Source organism: Cucurbita moschata, unplaced genomic scaffold (assembly GCF_002738365.1).
Source record: "Cucurbita moschata cultivar Rifu unplaced genomic scaffold, Cmos_1.0 Cmo_Scf00006, whole genome shotgun sequence".
NCBI lineage: Eukaryota > Viridiplantae > Streptophyta > Magnoliopsida > Cucurbitales > Cucurbitaceae > Cucurbita > Cucurbita moschata.
This window is the reverse complement of record NW_019268522.1, coordinates 1,933,244-1,956,977: the sequence shown is the minus strand read 5'-3', so window position 1 is coordinate 1,956,977 and position 23,734 is coordinate 1,933,244. Positions and strand designations below refer to the sequence as shown.

The window sequence follows — 23,734 nt, the reverse complement described above, 5'->3', positions numbered from 1 at the left end:
AATGAAGGGTATTAGAATTTTCATGGGTTCGGGTTCCTTTTAGAATTAGGTTAAAAGATGACTGAATTAAGCTGGACCAATATCACATGAACTTGGGGCATGTTCGGCATGTGCCCCTAATGGGGCCCACTAGTTTGACCCGCCTTTTATGTTTTGATTCGTTTCCTTCTTTGTTTTGGTATTGTCCGGCTCTTTTGTCTTATTTAGTCTTTAATTTTTATTGTATTCTGTGTTTGTCCTCCTGATCTAATTTCAACGCTGAACAAAATATAATTAAAAAAAAAAGAATAAAGCTAAAAATAAAAAGACCCAATTAAGATTTAAATATTAATAAGAAAAATATGTTTTTCAATAAATAAAATATAAATTATTACTTCTAAATCAATCTAAACAATAATTCAACTAATTAATAATAATATCTCTCAAACTAAAAAATTATTAATAATTAAAAATTAAAAAATGTGGGTCCCACGATCCAACTCCTTTGTTGTTGGGGGAAGAACATTACTCAGGTCTCTTCCTTTGGATTCGTGGCCGGTAATGGAGGAGAAAAGGGGGTTTTGTTTCGGTGTAATCATTCCCATAGTTGTTTTGGTGTACTTTTTTTTTTTTCACCTTTTAAAATGCTAGTGTTAATTGATGGATGGGTTTTCTTTACTTTTGAACCTTTTCCTATTTTTTGGATTTATTTTATTGGTAAAATTATTATTATTTTTTAATTTTATCTTAAACATGAAAAAGATTTCATGGTCTCGTTGAAAGAAGCGTCGATTTATTATAGAATGTCTTCGCATCAGGTGCATCGAGAATGTAAGTCCGAACGTCTAGCATGAAACGGGATTAGTGCAAAAATTTTAAAATTTTAGAAAATAATTATATAATTAAAATGAAGGGCCACACACTTTTAATTGAAAATTGGGTGAAATAAAAGAATAATCAAGCATCAAATTCATCCACAAAGTGAAATAAAACATGTGGGTGACAATTTTTGACATTTTTTTAAATGTCACATCAATTAAAAAGCTACTTTATTTATTGTTGTGCGTATTATAATTTTTTTTTTATATAAATGTAATTACTATAATAAATTGGGAAAAAGAGAGAAAAATAAAAAACGAACCATATTTATAAAACTACCAATTGAAACAAGTAACATAAATAAAAAACTACGAAAGAAAGTAGACAAACTCGATGGAGAGGCGATCGTATGCTTAAAATATTGCTAGTGTAGGGAGTTTGTCCTTTATATTTCATAGATGGTGTCAAAACACGTTGAAAGACGTACACTTTATTTAAACTTTGATGACATTATTTTACTTGATACTCGTTCAATGAGTACATGTATTAATCCAATTATATCTACCGGTAATATATAACAAAATAGTTGAGAAATGATAGTTTCATAAACTATAAGGATATTCACAATCGTTTGCAAAACCACCCTGGATCGATCTAACGATTAGTTGAAACGAGCAACGAAAATAAAACAGACTATACTAAAGAATGGATATAAACTCAATAATGATCATCTGCTTAGAATATCAAAATCATATCTAGCTTAGGAAATTTATCTTCATACTGCATAAATAGTGTAAAAACACGCCTACGAACTGACCCTTCATGCTGAACTTTTACGACATTATTTCACGTGATACTCAGAATAAGCACATGTATCAATTCAATTAAAGGTACCAACAATGTATAACAAAATGGTTGAGATGTAACACTTCCCAAACCACAAGGACATTCAAAAACATTTACAAAACTACCGTGGTTGTCAAACAGACTACTAGAACGGATACAAACTCTACAATGATAATGATCATCTACTTAGAATATTAAAATCAAATCTAAACAATCTATCTTTATACTTCATAAATAGTGTCAAAACACGTGTACAGACCGACCCTTCATGCTAAAACTTTAACGACATTATTTCATATGATACTCGCTGATTAAGCACACATATCAATCCAATTAAAGCTACCAATATACAACAAAATAGGCTACAAATAACACTTTCACAAACAATAAGGATATTCAAAATCATTTACAAAACAACATATAGATTAAACGAGTTGAGAATGAAGCAAACTCTAAAGTAGAATATAAGATTATATCCATTATCCAGCTTAGGGAATCTGTGGGAAAAGACGCAGTACAGTGACAGCCACCATAAGTAGGCAACAAACACATGGTTTAGAAACCACCGGAGACAAAAAAAGAAAAGGGCAAGGTACTGAGAAAGAAGTGATATTTGAGCTTTTAGTGAGACAAGAAGTGATTTTGATTTTTGATTTTTGGTAAAGAAAAGGGTCCCATAGAAGCGTAAATTAAAAGCAAATGAAAAGAGGCACGTAAATTTGCTACCCAACAATCACATGTGGGGCGGTGCAGGCAGCAGATACCGACATCCACAAACTTCCACATAAATTTATAATTCAAAAATCTCAAAATGGGACAACAAATAATAATATTTGGTCGTATATTTCAATCAATACTATTGAAAAATATATGCATAAGAAGATTAAAGTTTTTAATAAAATAACAATCCCAAGTCTAGAATGGAAATGTGAGCAAACAAACCTAATTCTTAAATCATTATCTCAACTCTTTCTTCCAGAAAGAGAAAAGGAAAACCTAATATCACCACAAATAAAAAGGTCTATGTTTTCCATACAAGTGGGGTTAGGGGGAAAATGAGTGAACTTGTAAATTACTTCATATTAGTTGGCTCATAATTACTTTGAAGGAAATTTGATTTTGTTTGCACACAAATGTTGACAAATTTGGAAGAGTTTTAATTGTAGAGAATGGCCACCACTAGCTAGCATTGCAATAAAACTTGCATAATAATGATAAATTTGGTCAATAAAGTTATGAACTCATGTGGGTTAGTTTTGTATTCTTATTGGTCTAAGCCGAATCAGCCCTATAAAAGATTCACAAGCTCAAACTATAGGCTTTTTGTCACCATTCACTAACTAAAATTCCAATAAAGAAGAGTGGGCTGATGGAATCTACAAAGTTCTATAAATAATATCGAAGAGATTTGTTCAAGATCAATCTAAAATTCCAAAAATGTAATAGGTACAGGCTTGAAAAGAAAGCAAACAAGAGTGGCACAGAGAGGATATATATATATATATATATATATATATATATATATGAAGACAAAAGGAGGCTACCAAAGAGTTGAAAGAAGGCACACTCCAATTAGAGGGAAAATTTCTACCACTATCCTGATGTGGAATTCTTGAACATATCCTCACTATTAAAAATAAGAAGTATGAAACCCCTAGAAGATAAAATCACATTTTTTTGACATTATGAGGTTCCTAAGTTATTAAAACTTTCATTATCATACTTATCCTTTACGTAAAGCTTACTAAATATGCTTACTACTAGGCAAAAACAACAAAATTCTGATAAAGAAAAAACATGTTTAGTGGTGCAATGATATTTTGTTTGGATGAAAATGGGAGTTTGATATGTGAGATTGACTAAAAGTATGGAGTTGGGTTTCAAGATACTATTTTGGTTAAATGGCATGAGCTAGAATTGCCAACCTATGAAAGCTCCTTTGGGTAAGACATATACTATCGACTGAGAGATCGGAGACCCACATGTTGATCTCACCAATTGCTTACTTAAAATGTTAGAATTTCATTACTGCTCACTAATTCAAAGGGTATTTATCAAGCTTCACCGAAAAGATAGAGCTACAGTACAAATTTTAAATGCAGAGTGACCAAATTAAAAATAAAAAGGAAATATATGAACTAAAAATCTAATTCAAATGATGATGGGATTAAATATGAATGATGGAATGGTGCACCATAAACTTCCCATATTACATCCATACAGACTATCTTTGGTCACTTCAACTTTTTCTATCTACCTTTTGCTAGCTAGTGACCTTAACTGTTCTTCCTGAGTTGATTATGTTTTGTCATACAGAACGTGAATTGAAGGGTTGTGATTTGAATCCTCTTAATGTAACGGAACCAAAGGGGAGAAATTGGATCATGATGAACTCCACGAAACTGGAAAGGAAGGACCCTACCCCTACCACTCTAATCCTGTTAGTGTGGGTGGCTTTTTCTACCAACCAACTCAATAAATGGTTCAGAATGTACAACGCGTATCTTTGACTTTTTGGCACCTTTTTTTCCTTTTCTTTGATTAGTCACAAGTGAATCCTTGTTCACAAGCCATAAATGAAAGCAATTACACTAAAGATAATGTCCTCTACTCTTGATGGTTTGACGTTTTTGGACACGCAAAGGAAGAGCAATGGGGTCTCTTTTACCAGATTTTAAGACTTTTAATGTACTTAGGAAAGATAAAAAGAATAGGGTCATTTGAAAAGTAATGGTAATAATACGATAGAAAGATATTTAGTAAAACTTATAATGGTTTTTTCATTTTTTAAGCCATCCTATTCTAACTACTATGTTCTAAAACATATCTATATGTGCAAAAAAAAAAAAAACCCCATTTTTGACAGAAAGATATTCACTCAATAAAAGATATTAGTAAAAAAAGTAATTTACTTACTGAGATCTTCTTTACAGACGCAAAAGTAAAAGTAAAAAGTCATTCCTACTTTAAAATTTCAAAGATAAGCTGGATTACCTCCTCAAGGTGAAAAGTGAACTAATTTGTTCTCTTGTTTAAGTGATCAGCCTGAAATTGTTTTAACAGTTGTAGGGACTGATGATACAGGTTCAGGTCAATGCCGTCAACATTCCTACCAACACGTGCCTGCAGAGTTGCCTGAAAATACCGCACCAGTCAAGACTCTTGTGTGTGAACGTTGAGACAAAGAGATAGAAAATAGTCACAAAATGGTATTTCACCTCATTTTCTGATTGAACAAGTAGTTCACCAATAAATTGATATATGGAGCCAATGCGAAAGGTAAGCTCTCTCAGATGCCGTGTGTCGATCTTCAAGCTAACATTTCCATCGACGATTATGGCAATGGCTGTCTCCACAGAATACTCCACTAACCTGCCCTTGAAGAACAGATGGTAATTACTTTCATTGTCACTGAAAGAGTAAAGGAAAGGAAATATTGTAAAGATTCAATAGTATTTTTGTCATATATCTCATAGTAATAAATTGAAAAAAAAGGTTGCATATGCATCAAGAACTATTTGAACGTTAAGATTAAGTTCCTCATTAAAGGTCATCAACAAATAATCTGTTGTCACATTAAGTAAGAAGAGGATTACATGATGTTGGCACTATCAGATTATGTTTCAAAGTTGATCTCAGATTTTGATTAAATGGTGGGTCCATGCCTTAGTTATGGATTTTAAATATCTGGTTTCTGGAAAATGCACATCAGACATTGAACATTCACAATAGCCAAGGAAATCTATCACTTCAACATCCGATAAGGTTGCACCAGCCAAGAAATTCAACATCGAATAATGCTATTAAAATATCAATCTGAAGGATATGCGAATTCATTGATTATGTCACCTACAGTGAACCATTACGTTAGAAAAAGTTGAATACATATCAAATCCAAATCTATGAATTTTGACGTTATGATAATAGTGAACATGCAGAGGAGAAAAGGTGAGTGTATCACTTCATTGCTAAGCATATCAAGGCTGCCCAAATTTTAAACAGACAGATATTGAGACAAATTCTAGCAAACTTTACTTTCCAGTAACTCTAAGTGAAGCCCCATCCTTGAAGAACTCTGAAGATGGCTTCAGGTCTTTCAGTGAAACCAACGCCCCTGATTTTATTGCAGCCGATGCCATCCAGTATAATTCTTTTTCTCACAAAAAGCACTTTGCTCCCTACTAAGAGTCAAATCCTACAGGAAAGATATGTAAATCTAAGTAAACAATCAATAAATTCTTCGTAAGACAAAATGTAACAGCTCAAGCCCACCGCTTGCAGTTATTGTCCTCTTTGGGCTTTCCCTCAAAGTTTTGAAACGCGTCTACTACGGAAAAGGTTTCACTCTTATAAAGAATATTTTTTTCTCCTCTCTAACCGATGTAGGATCGCACAATCCACCCCCTTGGAGACCCAGTGTCTGTGGTAACAGTTCAAGCCCATTGCTAGCAGATATTATCCTCTTTGGACTTTCCCTTTTGGGCTTCCCCTTAAGGCTCTGAAACGCGTCTACTAGGGAAAGGTTTCTACATTCTATAAGGAATGTTTCGTTTCCCTCTCCAACCGAGGTGGGATCTCACATATGATAGAATAACTATTAAATTAGTCTTACAAAGTACGAAATTAGCCCTTCAACCATTGTTCTTTACTCTAACATGTCACATGTTACCATGTCACACAGTCTCAGATCTTCACACAATGCTTTTAACCCAACCCGTCTCTAAATTGAATTATGATTTATGATTACCTACTATAAACATTCAGAAAGTTATTCAATCAAGCAGCCATTGTCAACTTCCCATCACAGGATTCTTCTTCCCACTTCCAAGCAACAATAAAGTCCCCCACTCCTTTACACATAATAAGTTGCGTTTTTACCAAATTCCTTGTCCATTTCATGTCATTTTGATCTTGGAAACCTTAAATATACTCCATCCAGTAAAGTTTCCACTAGCAAACAGATTCATCATGCATTCCACTAAGGTAACAAATTCTTCGAACTACATTCGGATTTCGGACTAAAAGAAATAACTCAAAAGATTAATGACTACGCCATGGCACATATTTCTGTTCCTCAGTAACCAAACAGAAAGCGAAAACCCTAAGGATTCCAAACAGGACAATACATGAATCGTAATAATCGATCATGAGCTCAACGGTGGATTGAAAGGCGAAAAAAGTTGAAAATCAAATTCCACCAAGCACAATCATAAACAATCAAAATAATGGATTCAGATTCAGATTCTTGATATGTCTAATCGGCAAGCAAAACAGAAAGTGGAGCACCATGATTGCAGAAGCGAATTTATGAAAAAAACGTGGAGCCATGAAATTCAAACGAGAGAGAGAGAGAGAGAGAGAGCACGCCTACTTACCTGTCGCCTTCTGAAATTTAACCAAACCAAGCAACACGGTGACGACGACTCACGAGACTTCGAAATGAACTTTTGAGAGGAAACAATTAAAAATTATAAATTATAAAAAAATTATAAAAATTATAATAAAAAAAAAACTTAAAACTTGGTTCGGGTCTAGCGAGGTATACATCGTGTTTATATGACTAGATATGAGTACACATTGAACCCGACAATGCGAATTATAGGGGTTGGATTGGGTTAATTTTTATGAACCTGAATAAATTCGGTTCGGTTTCGGGTTCATTGACAAAACCTTGCGTGACCCAAAGCCAATAAAATATATTAAGAAATGTTATGTAATCACGGGTATGTCGGAGTGGTGATAGAAGCGGAATGTTGTGTAAATGAATATTAAATTTTATTAGATTTTAGTTATTAATATAATATGTAACGTGAATAAATATAATTTTTTAAAATAATTAAAAAAATGATTTATACTTGGAAATAAAATGAAGTTATGTTAGATTAATTTTTTCTCAAGTTTTTCATAATGGGCCTTTTATTTCGGCCCACTACCAAAATGGGCTTTTGCCATATTATTATTATTTTTTATTTTTTATTTTTTTAAGTATTGATCGAGGTGGAGGAGTGCTCGAGAGCTGCACTGTCACATAAGGGTGTCACTCTTTTTTTTTTTCCAGGTACGGGTCGGGGGTGGGGGAGTGCTCAGGAACTGCACTGTCACATAAGAGTATCACATATCTTTTTTTCAGGTATTGGTCGAGGTGGAGGAATGCTCGGAAGTTACGGTATTACAGAGGGGGTGTCGACCTGGGACATCAGTGTAGTCTACAAATTTGAGTATTGATAAATTTATATTTTCTATAATCGACACGCTCATGACAAGCACCATTCATATTTTTCATCCATTTTCATGGCTTCATCTGACCTTAGGCAAGGTTCTCTTTTGCCCACCGAACATAACTCGTGTAGAATCCAAGCTTGTTTAGCCACACCCGTCATGTTCAATCATCTACAACTCTAGCCGACTTGCCTCTACACTATGCCAAGTCATTCGGACTGGACCTTACCTCTACTCTAGGACAAGATCTGTCATGTGTAACGTCGTATCTCAATCATCATCTTGGTTCCCAACAACACGTCCATACATCGTGATGTCATCTCACGTCTGAGGACAGCTCGACCATCTTGGCTTGTTTAGGCATGTCTATCTTGACCCTCACGTGGCCGAATGGACGCCACTTGAGAGCCACCACCGTATCGGTCTACCTCATTCATATTTTTCATCCATCTTCGTGGCTTCATTTGACCTTAGGCAAGGTTCTCTTTCGCCCACCGAACATAACTCGTGTAGAATCCAAACTTGTTTAGCCACACCTATCATGTTCAATCGTCTACAACTCTAACCGACTTGCCTCTACACTAGGCCAAGTCATTCAACTGAACCTTACCTAACTCCAGGACAAAGTCTGTCGCGTGTAACGTCGCATCTCAGTCACCATCTTGGTTCCCAACAACACGTCCATACATCGTGATGTCACCTCACGTCAGTGGACAGCTCGACCATCTTGGCTTGTTTAGGCATGTCTATCCATGGCCGAATGGACGCCACTTGAGAGAGCCACCAGCTTATCGGTCCGCGTGTAAGGAACAAAAAACCCAAATTTGGAAACATACTTAGTCCTTTATGATCCAGCAATGCAAATTCGTAGATTGTGTGCTTGAAAAGAACTCAAAACAGTTCCTTGTTCAAAAGGGGAATGTCTTTCTCTCTCCTACTCACTTAACTTCGCACGTGCGAAGTGGGGTTGTATATCCAAATTTGACCATCCTCCTACTTTTTCATATTTGCAGATTAGTCCTCCAACTTATTGCTATATAATTAATGATATTAATTTCCAACTAAACAAAAATTTAATTTATATAAATAATTTGGCAGTTACTATAAATATAAATAAATAAATATATATATATATATATAATATTAAATAAGTTGGCAGTTACCATATATATATTAAATAAAATATTTATGGCGAATATTTGAACTCTAAATTTGTTAAATTAAAAAAACAAAAAATATTAATTTATTATTATTATTTTGAAGTTATGTAGCCAAACAATTTATTTTATTTTTTTTAATAATATGTTATTTTGTCAAATTCCAAAAATAAAATGGTTATTTATTAGTTTTTAAAAATATTTGTGTAAAATAAATAACAAAATTAATTAATTATTAATATTTGTTGTCAAGTAAATTAGAACTTTTAAAAATAATTAACACCCCGTTTAAATTTATTCTTATCTTTTAATTATTTTAGAAATTTAGTTAATTAAATTATAAAATAATGAATAATTTTTAATAAATAAATACAGAAAAATGGTTTGAAGTCACAAAATTTAGATATTTACCCTTTTTTATTTATTATTTATTAAATACGTGAAATTATATATATATTTTTTTTATAAAGGAGAAAAAAATATTAATTTATTAAATAAAATACATCGAGATCTTGATCTGGTCCCACATTTAATTTTCTTTTTAGGATATTTAAAAATTATTTCTATTTTATTATATTATTTATATTTATAATTAAATAATTGGCACATGGTTTTTTTTCTTAATTAAAAAAAAGTCACCAAAAGGCAAATAAAATAAAGTTCACGTGATTTTCCTCTTTGTCGTTTTTCCAAAAATATTTATTAGCATTATTAAAAATAAAATAATAAAAATTGAGAAATATGACAAATATATATATATATATATATATATATATATAATATAATGCCGCTAAGTTAATAGTTATTATAATTTTATTCTTTTTCATTTTTAATTAATAATTTGAAAAATAAAAAATTAACTGTTGTTTAAAAAAATAATATATATTATTTATAAAAAAACAAAAAAATAATAAAACTTTACCAAAAAAAACCCTTATTTATTTATTTATTGTTTCTTCCTCCAATAATTTATTTTTATTTTTTTTTAATATGATTTTTCTACTTTTTTCAAGTATTTAAGTTTATTATTGTTTTTTTAATAATTTTTTTTTCAATTAAATAATTTTATAGTAAGAAAATTAGGATCTTATTTGGCTGCATGCCAAAAGGGAAACCGGCAACTTGTGCAGTCAGTCAAAGGAGGGCTTGACCATTTAAAAAACAAAAAAATAATTTAATTTAAAAAATAAAAAAAATAATTTAATTTAAAAAATTGAAATAATTCAAAAACGACTAATAAAACGTTTCTATATATATATATATATTAAATAGTCGTCATACGAATAATTCCCTACCTCTATTATCTAGCGAGTCTAGGTCCATTTTGATTGCTCGTAAAATTTTCAAATTTACTAATGTACTTTGTTACTAATTTAAAAATAATAAAAATAAGACAATATTTTATATTTTAAAATCATATTAATTTTAAAATTTTGAGTTGAATTATGACTAATTTGTCTTTAAAATCGATAACGTGCAAGAGTAGAGAATTTAATTATCGATCTCTGGATGGATGACATATGTGAATTTAATTATCGTGGATGGATGACATATGTTATATGTTTTTAGACATTTTTAGACAGTTAAGTTACCCTGCGTTAGTAACAATAAAATAATAAAATTAATTTTAGTTTAGTTTGAAATTAATATCATTAATTACTATACCATAAAGTCAAAGAATTACATTTTCAAAACTCATTAAATTATAAATAAATTTGCCCCCACCCTATAAATGATATAGAGTTAGAGGACTAATCTGCAAATATAAAGAAGTAGGAGATGGTCAAATTTGGATATACAATCCCTCTTCGCACGTGCCAAGTTAAGTACATCCAAAGTCTGAGTAGGAGAGAGAAAGATAATCCTCCGTTAATTTATCTATTTAAAACCATTTCCAGTTTCCTCTTCCTTAGCTGATATCGAACAACAAAATGGCCGGAATTTTCACCGTCGGAATGTTGCCGGACGACTGTCTTTCCGCCATTCTCTCCCTCACAACTCCCGCCGACGTCGGGAAACTATCCCTCATATCGTCGGCGTTCCGACCAGCGGCGGAATCCGACGTCGTTTGGGGAAGATTTTTGCCTGAAAACTACGCTCGGATTATCGCCGCCTCTGATATCTCCGACGAAGTTCCGTTTGGGTCGAAGAGAGAGATTTTTTTCCGGCTCTGTTCTCCGATCCTCATCGACGGCGGTAAAACGGTAAATAAATGAAACCCATAAACCATTTTGTCGGACTCTGTTCGTCTTATTGGTTGAATAATTCATCTCTGTTTTTACAGAGCTTCGAGTTGGATAAATTTTCCGGGAAAATCTGTTATATACTGTCAGCAAGAGAATTGGGTATCACATGGAGCTCTGATCCACTGTGTTGGAGCTGGAAACCGCACCCAGAATCCAGGTATATACGTAATAGTTCAAACCCACCCTGAGTAGATATTATATTCTTTTGACTTTTAGTTTTTGTTCCCTTTTCAAAGTCCTCATGGGCACTCGTTCCCTTGTCAAATCGACGTGGGACCTCCCAAATCCACCTTCTTTTGGAATCCAATGTCCTTGATGGCACACCGCCTTGTGTCAACCCTCTTCAGGGCTCAGCCTTCTCGATGGCACATCACTTGGTGTCGGGCTCTAATACCATTTCTAACAACACAAGTCTACTACTAGCAGATATGGTCTCAATTTTGACTTCTCCTTTAGGCTTTCCCTTTCGGACTTCCTTTCAATTTTGGCTTCTCCTTCGGGCTTTCCCTTACGACTTTCTCTCAATGTTTTTAAAATGCAAGTGCAATTTCCACACCCTCAAAGGGTATTTTGTGGCCCAACATTCTCTCTTCTCCCCCCAAATCTTCTCGCTGGCACATCGAGTGTCTGGCTCTTATACTATTTGTAATAGCTCAAACTTGATATTGCCCTTTTTAGACTTTTCCTTTCAAGCTTCCCTCAAAGTTTTTAAAACACATCGGGAAGATTTCCATGTCTTCTCCAGAATCGAGGTAGAATCTCTCACACATATATAGACATGTTTCTAAATGCATCCAATTTGTGGTTAGATTTTCAGAAGTGGCAGAGCTAAGAACAGTGAGCTGGCTGGAAATCCATGGAAGAATAAGGAGACAGAGGCTGTCGCCAAACACAGAGTACGGAGCGTACCTTCTAGTGAAGATAACAGAGAGAGCGTATGGGTTGGATTTGATGGCGGCGGAAGTTTCGGTGGCGGTGGGGAATGGAGGGCGGATTTCAGAGGGCAGAGTATGGCTGCAGCGGAAACAGAGGAAGGAGGAAGATTTAGAGAGCTTGTTTTATGGGAATAGAAGGGAAAGAGTGAGGAATCTAATGGGAACAGAGGAAGAAGAAGAAAACAATGGCATAAGGGGTTTGAAGGAGAGAGATGACGGTTGGTTTGAGATTGAATTGGGAGAGTTCATGAGTGGGGAAGATGATGATGATGATGATGAAGAAGATGTTCATATGAGTTTAATGGAGATTAGAGGCTTTCAGCTCAAAGCTGGAATCATTGTTGAAGGGATTCAAATTAGGCCTAAAAATTGACAAAACTCAAATAAATCCTCCGTTATTTGTTGCGGGTCGCGGGTCGGTCGAGGACTCCTTCTCCTTCCCCTTCTTCAAACTCCAATCCAAATGATTCATAGAGAAATCCCTAATCAACGATAGAACAAGATCCATTTTGTATTTATATCTAAGGGATTCCTGGATTCGGATTGAGTCATGTATAATATATATAATAAAATATCTCACCAGCTAGAGGGATGTTTCCACAGAAGAATGCTTCATTCTCCATGGAGATCGACCTCAAAGGAGGCCTAAAAATTGACAAAACTTGGCATAAATTGAGTCATGTAAAATATCTATAATAAAATATCCAAGAGTGAACGACCCTATTGTAACATCTCAAGTCTACCGTTTTTAAAACGTACCAGTTAGAGGGATGTTTCCACATCCTTATGAAGAATGCTTCATTCCCCATGGAGATCGACCTCAAAGTCCTCAAAAGCATTCAACTTTGGCAGGCACTCATGGTGGTCGACCTCTCGTGTTCGACTGATATTGACATTGAAACAATTAAATACAAAATAGTATGTAAAATATATAGATATACCAAAAACTTACTAAAGGCTAATTTGTTCATAGAACAATATGGACAGTTTTGAAATATGAAGCAAATAAGGATGGAAAAGTGGGAGGAAAGAAAATACAAGATGTTTCTCATTGAATACGATTGTGATGTTATAATAGCGAAAACTTGAACAAAGAAACGAGTGAATCTCACATGATAATGTATCTTCAAGTTTACCAAAACGTGAATTTTCTGTCTCACAAATAGCGCTGAACATGGTACTGAAACTAAACTCTGTAACCCCTGCTGTTCCTCTTTCCTCTAGCTCTCTCAAACTTCCTTCCCTTCGACCTCACGTACGGTTTCGTGTGGCTGTGAGGTACACCGGGAGCAGGACCAAAGTGCTTCACGGCTTCTCGGGAGTTCTTCGGTCCACGAAGGAGAACCTTTGGATGCAAAATTACAGCAGATTAAGTTTGAATCTCACAATTGTTAATATAGGGTGCTCGACGACAAGTCTATATGAAATTCCAGGACACAGTCGCTTTCATACCGTATTCTGGCCAAGAGGAGCTCGCAGGGCAAGTTGGTCGAAGGTCAAGCACTCGCCACCAGCCTTCTCGATCCTTGCCCTTGCAGTCTCGGTAAACCTCAAGGCTGTAACCTTCAAAGCTGGGACTTCATAAACACGAATGTCGTCGGTCACGGTTCCGACAATGACAGCGATTTTATTTTCCTGTACAAAGTTATAACCACGTGAAGTTAGACACTGAACAATGCGGATAAAATGGTGAAGAATAGGTAATGCATACATAGAAGCACACACCTTTCCCTTCATGAACTTGATAAGTCGGGATAGTGAAATTGGTGGCTTGTTCACCTTGCTCATGAACAACCGCTTGAGGATCACTGCATTGAAATTGCTTCCAGTTCTTCGGACAAGAAATCGGTACAGCTGAATTCAGTGAACAAAATTGAAAGAACCCATCACTTAAATGAACCGAATAAGCATAATGAACATTAAACACCTTAAAATAAACCTAAAGTGACCATAAAAATGAATTATTATTGAAAACAATCTTGAAACGCAAGAAAGTAGCCCTTCTTTTCATCTTAATTTGAATGCTGAATTTGATACAAAATGAAAAACTTCAAGGGTACAATAGTTTGAGCTCAGGTAAATATGTGAATCTTGTCCAGTCATTGGCATTTAGAATGCCTCATAGAGCTGGGATTAACATAATTCATCATTGCTGCTGATATAACAATATCAGCATTTCAATCAAAATAAATTTAAGGGGAGACAAAAAATTCGAAATCAAGGTTTCTTAGTGAACAATTATACCGTTTCGTTGTTCAAATTGAATAAGAAAGTTTAACAATGAACCTAAGCTCAGATAAATGTGGAAACAGATTCATTCCCGGACCTACGGAAGGTCTCATAATGAGCTGGGATACACAGATATCATCACTGCACATAAACTTCAACTACTTACTCATCAAACAACCAGATTTCATGCTCCATTAAGATACAAGGGTTAAAGTTAAAGAATATTATCACAGAATAAGATTATAAATTCATATGGATACAATATTAGATATTCAAACAAATAAAGGTCCTTCAGAAAAAATTAATTCAAGAGTGTAGGCTAGTTCCCTCAGAGACAAGAGTTGAAGATCAATCATCATGTGATCAGTATTAGCATGGTTTAAAAAGTAAAACATCATAGGGAACAACCTATCTCTCAATCCTTCGACAAGGAAGACAGTGACTGAAATGGCAGAAGGATATGCGAACGGGCTTCGTTATCAATACATGATGAAGGTAGCTCATAATTGTCATCTTAATTTTACTGCTGAGTTTGATGCGAAATGAAAAAACTGAAAGAGTAAAATATTTTGAGCTCAGGTAAATATGTGGATCTTGTCTAGTCCTTGACCTTTAGAAAGTCTCATAGAGCTGGGATTAACACATTGCATCATTGCGGCTGATAACACACAGTAAACATTTCAATCAAAATATAATTAAAGAAAAGTTAAAAATATTGGGCCATCGATTTAAAAGTAATATTTTGAGCTCAGGTAAATATGTGGATCTTGTCTAGTCCTTGACCTGTAGAAAGTCTCATAGAGCTGGGATTATCACATTGCATCATTGCGGTAACACAATAAACATTTCAATCAAAACATAATTAAAGAAAAGATAAAAATATTGGCCCGTCGATTTAAAAATAATATTTTAAGCTCAGGTAAATATGTGGATCTTGTCTAATCCTTGACCTGTAGAAAGTCTCATAGAGCTGGGATTATCATATTGCATCATTGCGGCTGATAATAAAATCAGCATTTCAATAAAAATAAAATAAAAGAAAAGTTAAAAATATTAGCCCATCGATTTAAAAATTATATTTTGAGCTCAGGTGTATATGTGGATCTTGTCTAGTCCTTGACCTTTAGAAAGTCTCATAGAGCTGGGATTATCACATTGCATCATTGCGGTTGATAATACAATAAGCATTTTCAATCAAAATATAATTAAAGAAAAGTTAAAAATATTGGCCCATAGATTTAAAAATAATATTTTGAGCTCAGGTAAATATGTGGATCTTGTCTAGTCCTTGACCTTTAGAAAGTCTCATAGAGCTGGGATTATCACATTGCATCATTGCGGCTGATAATACAATCAGCATTTCAATCAAAATATAGTTTTAAGAAAGTTAAAAATATAGGCCAATCGATGAAGATATAATATTTCGTATCTAAAAATTCGAAATCCAGGTTTATTAGTGGCCAATTATTCTGCTTCGTTGTTCAAATTGAATCAGAAAGTTTAAAAACTCTGAGCCTAGGCTCAGATAAATGTGGAAACTGGTTCATTCCCGGACCTACGAAAGGTCTCATAATGAGCTGGGATACACAGATATCATCACTGCACATAAACTTCACCTACTTTATTATCAAATAATCAGATTTCAAGCACATTTAAGTTTAAAAAAAATCCAGACTTAAAAAACTGAAACACGAGCAAAATCACGTGAAAATAACAATGTCTAAAATTCCACTCCACATTCACATTCACAACATACTCATTCATTAGTTTAAAAAAATAAATAAATAAAAACTCATTTCAATTCTCTAAGAATTTCAATCGGTGAAATCAAATGCTCGTCACTACAGCGTAACCAGCGATGATTAGCAAAAATATAAAATAAGAAAACCAACCTTCACGAGGAGCTTGAGGTAGATATCGTCGGACTTAGGCGCAGTCCTCTTGGCCTTCTTACTCTTGCCTCCTGCTACGAGATCGATCCCCTGCAATTAACGGAAAACAAGTCTCAGACATTGATCTACACCATTGGAGCAATAGAAATGAATTGAGGTAGAGAAAGAAACAGACCATTGAAGCTCTTGGTGGAGAAACCCTTCCGCTCCGCGACGGCGACTGCTAGGAGTGAACGACAATGGTTTTAGGGCTTTCGAAAACCCTATTTATCGAAGACGAGGGCATATAACTTGTGTACCACTGCGGCGCGCTTAACCTAACTTGGAAAATTGAATCCTAGCCGTACGCGTGTCCTACAAATAATTTATAATAAAATTTTGGAATTTTATTTATTTTTTATTATTATTTTAAGGTTTAAATCTCTCCATTTTTAAATTTTAATTTTCTAATTTATTTTCATATATCACTAAAATATTATTAAATATATTTGTTTGTCTATTTATTATTATTATTAAAGGTTAGTTTTAAAAACATTTGTTTGATTATTTTAACCATTTAATTAATACTTGTCACTTAATTTTAATATATATTTTGAAAAAAAAATATTATGAATAATAAAAAATTATAATTAGATGAAGAATAAACAATAAAAAAATAATAATTATAAAATTATGCTCAGTAAAAAAATATAATTATTTATTTGAATCTCACTCTTGATGGCGGCAGACTTGCGATTCTGCGGCACTCATTCTCCAACGACAGGTGAACTAAGTCAATTCGTTCTTACGTTGCCTACGGCCAAGCGACGTATGCTCGAGCCTCTAGCCTCAGTTTAAGAAGAAAGTTTTAGAAAACGAGGGCAAAGAGAGATTTTGAAAGAGACGTTGTATAAGAGTAACAACAACGGCTCACAGTATATAACTATTGGTAGGGAATATGAATAACTGTGAAATCATGTCAATAAACTCACTAATATTGTTCGTTCTAACTTTTTCGAGCTCTGTAGACAATAGATTGTTAACCAAAAGTTTATAACGTTTAAAAACGATGCACATTTTTAGATGTTTTAGAGACGGAACCCCTTACATTGATGCACGAGTCTAATGGATACCGAACGTGTTCACATGGATTATCGACCTAAAGAAAATTTAATTCTTCGTGGCAACTAATATTCGATCTTCATTAACCCTTTTGGCCCATGCATTTAATAGCGTCTCTAATTTCCCGAATCGACTGAAAAGAGGTAGAGTGATAACATCTGTAGCGTTGATGAACACCGTGGCAACTAATATTCGATCTTCGTTAACCCTTTTGGCCCATACATTTCATAGCGTCTCTAGTTTCCCGAAATGACTGAAAAGAGGTAGAGCAATAGTATCTATAGTGTTGATGAACGTCGTGGCAACTAATATTCGACCTTCATTAATCCTCTTGGCCCATGCATTTAATAGCGTCTCTAGTTTCCCACTGAAAAGAGGTAGAGCGATAATATCTGTAGCGTTGATGAATGTCGTGGCAACGAATATTCGATATTCGTTAACCCTTTTGGCCCATGCATTTAATAGCGTCTCTAGTTTCCCATATCGACCTAAAAACAGCTAGACACAATAGTATCTGCAGCGTTGATGAACGCGGTAATAATCTGATATTTTTTTATCATTTGGTCATCCGTCTTTGTGTCTGTAATTGCTTAACCAAAATAAATATTTACTTCCAGTAATATTTTAAACCTTAAAAAGTCTGTATTTTTAAAATAAAATATTGGTAGCCTCTTTTTTAATTTTTTTATAATTAAAAAAAAATTTGAAATGATATTTTTATTAATTTATAATAAAAAAATAAAAAAATAAAATCCAATAGTAGTAATTTTATTAGAGTGGGGCCAAGTAATAATTAAACGAAAGCTTAAAATTTACTCTTGAAATAATGGTAAAATTATTTGAACGACAAATCGCGGCACCTTTCGACACTAATCGGTTGGGCTGGGCCCAGCCCAGGCAAGAAAGCGTCTAAAGCCACCTTTCCACCACTCTCTGACACAATACGACACGTCGGAATAATATTGCGAAGCGGGCCGACTAAACCGGGATAACTTGACTCGAACCGGTCCATTACAGCTCATTTCTGTTTTTTCCAATTTTATACGACGCTGTCTCTCTTTCCCTCCCTCTCTTTCTCTCTCCCTGCTTCAGTTCATTTGAAAATCGGTAACAGAATTTTCCGGTTTCCGGCAATGGACGACGAAGAAGTGGAGCTCAGCCACGAGCAGAAGAAGGAGATCGCGAAATGGTTTCTTCTAAACGCTCCTTCCGGTGAAATCCAATTCGTCGCCAAAGGTTATCAATTACAGTTCTAGATGTGTTTTTTTTTTCTTTTATACATTATGTATAAACGTTGCCGATGATTTTGTTATGAAATTTTCAGATGTGATGAAACTTTTGAACGACGATGAGTTGTACCGCGAGGCAGCATCTGAAGCGTTTTCTCAGTACAATAAATCGCACATGATTTGCCTCGAAATGCCTGGCCGAGTTGGAGATGTGAGTTTCTTGTACGAATAGCCTTTATCAGCTGCTATTTTCTTTGCGGATAAGGTTGGGGAACTAGTTTTTTCGATTCGAGATAATCATAATGATTTGCGTGATGAGCTTGCATTTTGTTTTATTCAAATTTCTGGTTGTATTTTCTGCGTGGTCTTGCCATTTTTATGCTGTTTTATCTTCGAATTTGAATGGAATACAATCTAATCCCATCCATGTAGATGCAGAATGTTTACAAACCAGAGTTAGTCGCTAACTTTTGTACATATCTAGTGAAAAAACTTATATAGAAAGTCATTCCTGTGGACGGTTGTCTACTTAAATCAAGCATTCGTACAATTTTGGAAGGAGCATTTGATTCCTATTATCTTGAAATTACGTTCTAGAAGTTTTGCAGATTAATCATCTTGTTTTCTTCATGCGTCTCACTATTTTCATGTGATGTGAATTCAGGTGGTTATTACAGCATTCAATGAGCTTGAAGAAAATGAGTTCCTTGATCCAAGAACTGCACAAGTTGCTATAGTGGATAACATTAAACAGGTAAGGGTTCAATCTGAATCAATCCGAGCATAACCATTTTCCAGACGTAAAAGTAAATTTCCAAGTGATTGATTAATTGTAGGAGTATTATTTTGCTCACTTTTTAGGGTTGTTTCCATGCTTATATGTAGTTAGTTTTTCATACGAGCATTGTCTATTGATTTTTATTTATACGAACAAAATAAGAAAATCTGTTTATTTACTTATGCACGAAATGAACTTAGACTAAATTGTTCATTACATTAGTATTTGAAACATTTCACATCTTCTGGTTTATTCTATACATATCGTTGACTCTGTTAAATTTATGGAAATCATTACCTCCTTGGATCCCCTCCCCCTCTTCCTAAGTTGTTTATTAATTGATTCATTTTGTTCACTTCGTGTTTAATTGCCTCAGGTGTGTACTGCAGTGAGACCTGCACTGGATGACGAACTGCCATCTTCATACGTTGAGGAATATCGGTAGGCTATGATTAGTTAGAAAACTGAAAACTATTAACCATCATTATTGGAGATTTATATTAACAAATGATTAGATGGGTGGGAGTTTTGAAATTTCCAGAATATGTGATTACTGATTAGGCGATAAGATACCGTCTCTTTTGAAGTGAATTAGTTTATTTGCTCGTATCGACTCATCTAAAGTTTCTCTTTTGTTTTACATTTGACAAAAGGCTGTTGTTTTTAACGACAAATGTGTACTTTTATAGGATAAACTGTAATATAATTTAATACACTTTTCGGAGTATGCAGAAAGCAGCGGACCACAAATTCTAACATTGTGTCTTCTTTACAATATGCTTAGTTTAGACCATTCTAGGTCAAATGAGAATCCTACACCCAAAATTCTCTTTCTCTGAAGGCTGATTAAGTTCAAACATTGAAGGGAGTTTGGAAATAAAAATATGGGATCAAATGAGACACGCTATAGTAGTTAAATAAGCCTCAAGATGTCTATGAATAACAACCACTTTTTTCTTTATAATGTATTCTATGTTATGGCAGATGTACTATAGATGCAGAAATTGCTCGATATGTTGGTGATACGTATCCAAAAGGGGTTTGTTCAGTTTACTGTGTAAATGGAAAAGATGCGGAGGAAGCTGAATCTGATTTTGAGCTTGCTGTGGTTATTTCCGCTTCTAGACTTAGCCCTAAGAATTTCTGGTGCGTGCATAGTCATCAGAATATGTCTCTGCATTTTCTTGCCTTGTTTATTTGTCTTCTCCTATTCTTATTCTTATTCCCTACTCTCTCTACGTTGTGATGGGTAAGGTTTGGAAGAATATCATCAGCGTTTATGTTGAATTTCTTTGTAGTTGCAGCAAATGTCATGCTTTTGGCTCATCTGTTGCTGATGGCATTTCAATTCTTGCATGGATGAATTCATTTTGCAGACTTCAAATTCAGCTCCTATTTGATGTTTGTTTCCACTCTGTGCAGTAATGGAAGTTGGCGTTCCACATGGAACATTGAGTTCAAAAGTGATTTTCAAACGCTTGAAGTAAGAGGGGAAATTCAGGTACTTTCTTTTTTACTCATCCCAAGTGCACAACAGATTCATGCCTCTCTCTCTCTCTCCCTCCCTCATTTCTTGGATTGAACTTTATTTATTTGTGTTATTAAACCCTCAAAATTTTGTATTTTGGGTCTCTTTTCCTCTCTACTCTCTTCAGGTTTGTGCCCATTACTTTGAGGAGGGAAATGTTCAATTAGACACAAAGCATGAATGCAATGATTCAACTATCATGCAGGTCGTTGCCAATTTAAATGTGTTCTTTTTCATTATTATTTGTGGTCGTTATTGCTATGCTTTGATGGAGTCAAATGCTTGATTACTTTTGCTTCTTTTTACATCAGTTTTTAGAACATCTGTCATCCCAATATGCATTGCGGCATGGTCATGTAATAGTATGTTCAGTTGTGCTTTATTATTATTTTCAGAAATGTCTCTTTAAATTCTGTAATGCATTTTTCTATGTTTGTCTATCAGATGTTTTTATTTTTTCTTAGCATAAATAGGGTGACTCGTGAGACTTTTAAAATTGTTGAAATTTGTTACTGTTGTTTCAGGCTCCTGAAGATTGTTCAGTTGCGATAGCCAATATTATTCGCCATCACGAGGCAGAATACTTTTCTGCTCTCGAGGTTCTACATTGATCCATTGTGATTAGAATTTATTGGGTTTTCTTTAAAAATCTAATTAATGCTCGTATGTTTGACAGGTATCCTACTCAAACTTACCAGACACTACATTCAAGGTACTCCTTTTTATTGTGTGAAAAGCTATTTCATTTGTAATTTCTAAAGCCTTCCTAATATGGAATTAACCTAAAGGAAAGCTCTGATACCAAATGATAAGGAACCACTACAAGGAAAATAAGATTCGGATTACTTTGTTGATCAAATATCTTAAGACAATAACACTTGTTTGAGATTCGAATCACTCCACAAGCAAGATTGATCATGTCAAACTTGAATGATTCTAAAAGCAACCTAAACTATATAAAATTGCAAGGAAACTTGGTCATTGGCTAAAGGAAAACACAGATGTTCATTTTACTACATTTTCCAAATCTCCTTACAAATACAACATACATGTGGCTTTATATCGCCTCAAAATCAAACTTTTGACCTTCCATTAGGCATTTTAAGAATGGTAACATTCATATTTATGACCATAATTAATCATTATGTAAATGTAATCTAAAATAAATAAAGTCATAAAATGCATTAATGAAACGTCGTACCTCTACATTATGATCCACCCAAAATTTATACACAATAAAACTTGATTATTTTCCAATGTGGCATGAATTGAAACATCTTTCGATAATTTTGACATTTTCTTCACATCTTCCTTGAAGTTTATATTGCATGATTGATGCCTTGATTTATATCACTTTGGCATAAATTTTGTTTGGTATGAAAAATGAACAGTTCATCTATTATACCATTATTTCTGCACCATCTAATCCTAGGGAAAGTGAAGTGGGAGAAATTTAAAAAAAAGATTGATTTTGAGGAAGTGAAGAAGCCATTTGATCTCTTTATCTTGTTTCTATAATGAACTCTGATATAACGAGAATAAACACTCTCGAAGTATGTTGATTCTGTCGGTTCTTTAATAGTCGATTGCTCGATTGGAATATTAGTGTATGCATACCGGACTGTCAATGGCCTATCGACTTATTGTAAAATTTAAACTATGATTTCTTTGTGGATTTGAATTTTTCTTTTTGTTTTTGTTAGGCTTATACAATGGCATCATTTGGCCCTACGTTATCTTATTATCTGTTATTGATGTAGTTTTGGTACTTTGTGTTGCTAGAGATTTTACCATTGTGATCTTATGTCATATCTTCTCAACAAATTCGTTATTGATCTCGGATCATATACGATGCACTGCAGGATCTTCGAAGGAAGCTTCCCGTTAGTCGGACGCTATTTCCATGGCATAATACCTCACAATTCAGCTTAACAAGAGACGTTGTTAAAGAGCTTGGAATTGGAAAGTAAATGCACAAACATCAAAAACAGTAGCCTTTGCTCACTTTACAGGTAAACACAAAGATAACAAATCTCATTCCCCTTTTCGTTCTATCTTGTCGTTTCCTCGAGATTCATTTCTTTGTTCCGATGTCTTCCTCGTAGTGTATTCATTCTTGTGAAGTTGTATAGCTGCAAATGCAACGGGATACTACCGATTGTAAGTACACTTTAACTTGTAAAGTGAGGATTTATTTGTTTTTATTGCATTTGAGTCTGAAATAGATTATAGGCCGTGTGCTTCTTCTATTTGTTCTTTTTTTAAAGCTTCAACAACAATCCATCCATGTCTTTTTCATTTAATACTCTCCCCATTCATCAGTTCCTCCATAATGGTTTGTTGTTTCAATTATTTTGGTTCCTTTATGAACACAAAAATTGTAACCTTATTTAATACTATTATTGTTGTTATTGTAATTATTGTTCATGATCATAGGGGGATATGGGTTGTTTGGTAAATTAATTTAAGTTATTTTTGTTTGTTTGTGTATCTATATGGTTTAAAGATTATTTTGAGCTAGTTTCTGTAGTTTTAGAAATAGTGTTTAAAAGCATCCTTTTAAAAAAAATGTTTATTTTGGGATCTTAGACCATTTGAAATTGAAGGTTCGACTTAATTTGCACCATCTACCAACTTTTTGTTCGAACGAACTTATAATGAATGTGTGGGGAAATTTTTTGGATTAACCCATCATTTAAACTTTTAAATACAAAAGCAAATGAAAAGGCATAGAATTCCAAACGTTTTTTTTTTTTTTTTTTTTTTTTTTTTTTTT

General features: G+C 34.0%; 4 protein-coding genes, 1 long non-coding RNA gene and 9 other non-coding genes across 15 annotated transcripts; 2 read left to right on the top strand and 12 right to left on the bottom strand.

Annotated features, from left to right (window-relative positions):
- Nucleotides 1-4,517: 4,517 nt before the first annotated feature.
- LOC111444067 (CST complex subunit TEN1) lies at nt 4,518-7,102 on the bottom strand. 2 transcript variants are annotated; one of them, XM_023081997.1, is made up of 4 exons: nt 7,020-7,102; nt 5,680-5,839; nt 4,863-5,016; nt 4,518-4,779 (listed from the first exon to the last, which is right to left on the bottom strand). In XM_023081997.1, the coding sequence occupies exons 2-4, from the start codon at nt 5,781-5,783 to the stop codon at nt 4,660-4,662; spliced, it is 378 nt and encodes a 125-aa protein (XP_022937765.1). In that variant the 5' UTR covers nt 5,784-5,839; nt 7,020-7,102; the 3' UTR covers nt 4,518-4,659. The 2 variants fall into 2 exon arrangements, with proteins under 2 accessions (XP_022937765.1, XP_022937766.1); XM_023081998.1 differs by lacking the exon at nt 7,020-7,102 and adding an exon at nt 6,931-6,955.
- Nucleotides 7,103-10,902: 3,800 nt separating this feature from the next.
- Nucleotides 10,903-12,606, top strand: LOC111444065 (F-box protein PP2-B15-like). The gene is made up of 3 exons (XM_023081995.1): nt 10,903-11,224; nt 11,305-11,423; nt 12,076-12,606. The coding sequence occupies exons 1-3, from the start codon at nt 10,952-10,954 to the stop codon at nt 12,572-12,574; spliced, it is 891 nt and encodes a 296-aa protein (XP_022937763.1). The 5' UTR covers nt 10,903-10,951; the 3' UTR covers nt 12,575-12,606.
- Nucleotides 12,607-13,221: 615 nt separating this feature from the next.
- On the bottom strand, nt 13,222-16,608 carry LOC111444066 (60S ribosomal protein L18-3-like). Its single transcript, XM_023081996.1, has 5 exons — nt 16,498-16,608; nt 16,323-16,412; nt 13,927-14,055; nt 13,654-13,836; nt 13,222-13,546 (listed from the first exon to the last, which is right to left on the bottom strand). Exons 1-5 carry the CDS (start codon nt 16,498-16,500, stop codon nt 13,388-13,390), a joined length of 564 nt encoding a protein of 187 aa, XP_022937764.1. The 5' UTR covers nt 16,501-16,608; the 3' UTR covers nt 13,222-13,387.
- Nucleotides 14,266-14,361, bottom strand: LOC111444481. Its single transcript, XR_002710706.1, has one exon. It is a non-coding gene; the product is annotated as a small nucleolar RNA snoR69Y (small nucleolar RNA).
- On the bottom strand, nt 14,487-14,582 carry LOC111444480. Its single transcript, XR_002710705.1, has one exon. It is a non-coding gene; the product is annotated as a small nucleolar RNA snoR69Y (small nucleolar RNA).
- LOC111444068 lies at nt 14,666-16,153 on the bottom strand. The gene is made up of 2 exons (XR_002710634.1): nt 15,381-16,153; nt 14,666-15,213 (listed from the first exon to the last, which is right to left on the bottom strand). It is a non-coding gene; the product is annotated as an uncharacterized LOC111444068 (long non-coding RNA).
- LOC111444486 lies at nt 14,752-14,835 on the bottom strand. The gene has a single exon (XR_002710711.1). It is a non-coding gene; the product is annotated as a small nucleolar RNA snoR53Y (small nucleolar RNA).
- Nucleotides 14,998-15,093, bottom strand: LOC111444476. Its single transcript, XR_002710701.1, has one exon. It is a non-coding gene; the product is annotated as a small nucleolar RNA snoR69Y (small nucleolar RNA).
- Nucleotides 15,171-15,266, bottom strand: LOC111444477. Its single transcript, XR_002710702.1, has one exon. It is a non-coding gene; the product is annotated as a small nucleolar RNA snoR69Y (small nucleolar RNA).
- On the bottom strand, nt 15,339-15,433 carry LOC111444474. The gene has a single exon (XR_002710699.1). It is a non-coding gene; the product is annotated as a small nucleolar RNA snoR69Y (small nucleolar RNA).
- On the bottom strand, nt 15,510-15,604 carry LOC111444479. Its single transcript, XR_002710704.1, has one exon. It is a non-coding gene; the product is annotated as a small nucleolar RNA snoR69Y (small nucleolar RNA).
- On the bottom strand, nt 15,681-15,776 carry LOC111444475. The gene has a single exon (XR_002710700.1). It is a non-coding gene; the product is annotated as a small nucleolar RNA snoR69Y (small nucleolar RNA).
- On the bottom strand, nt 15,944-16,041 carry LOC111444478. The gene has a single exon (XR_002710703.1). It is a non-coding gene; the product is annotated as a small nucleolar RNA snoR69Y (small nucleolar RNA).
- A 1,862-nt stretch (nt 16,609-18,470) lies between the features above and the next one.
- On the top strand, nt 18,471-23,261 carry LOC111444154 (F-actin-capping protein subunit alpha-like). Its single transcript, XM_023082132.1, has 11 exons — nt 18,471-18,659; nt 18,748-18,863; nt 19,317-19,406; nt 19,807-19,871; nt 20,415-20,576; nt 20,853-20,931; nt 21,086-21,163; nt 21,483-21,557; nt 21,635-21,670; nt 22,821-22,970; nt 23,064-23,261. Exons 1-10 carry the CDS (start codon nt 18,557-18,559, stop codon nt 22,926-22,928), a joined length of 912 nt encoding a protein of 303 aa, XP_022937900.1. The 5' UTR covers nt 18,471-18,556; the 3' UTR covers nt 22,929-22,970; nt 23,064-23,261.
- The last annotated feature ends 473 nt before the right edge of the window (nt 23,262-23,734 follow it).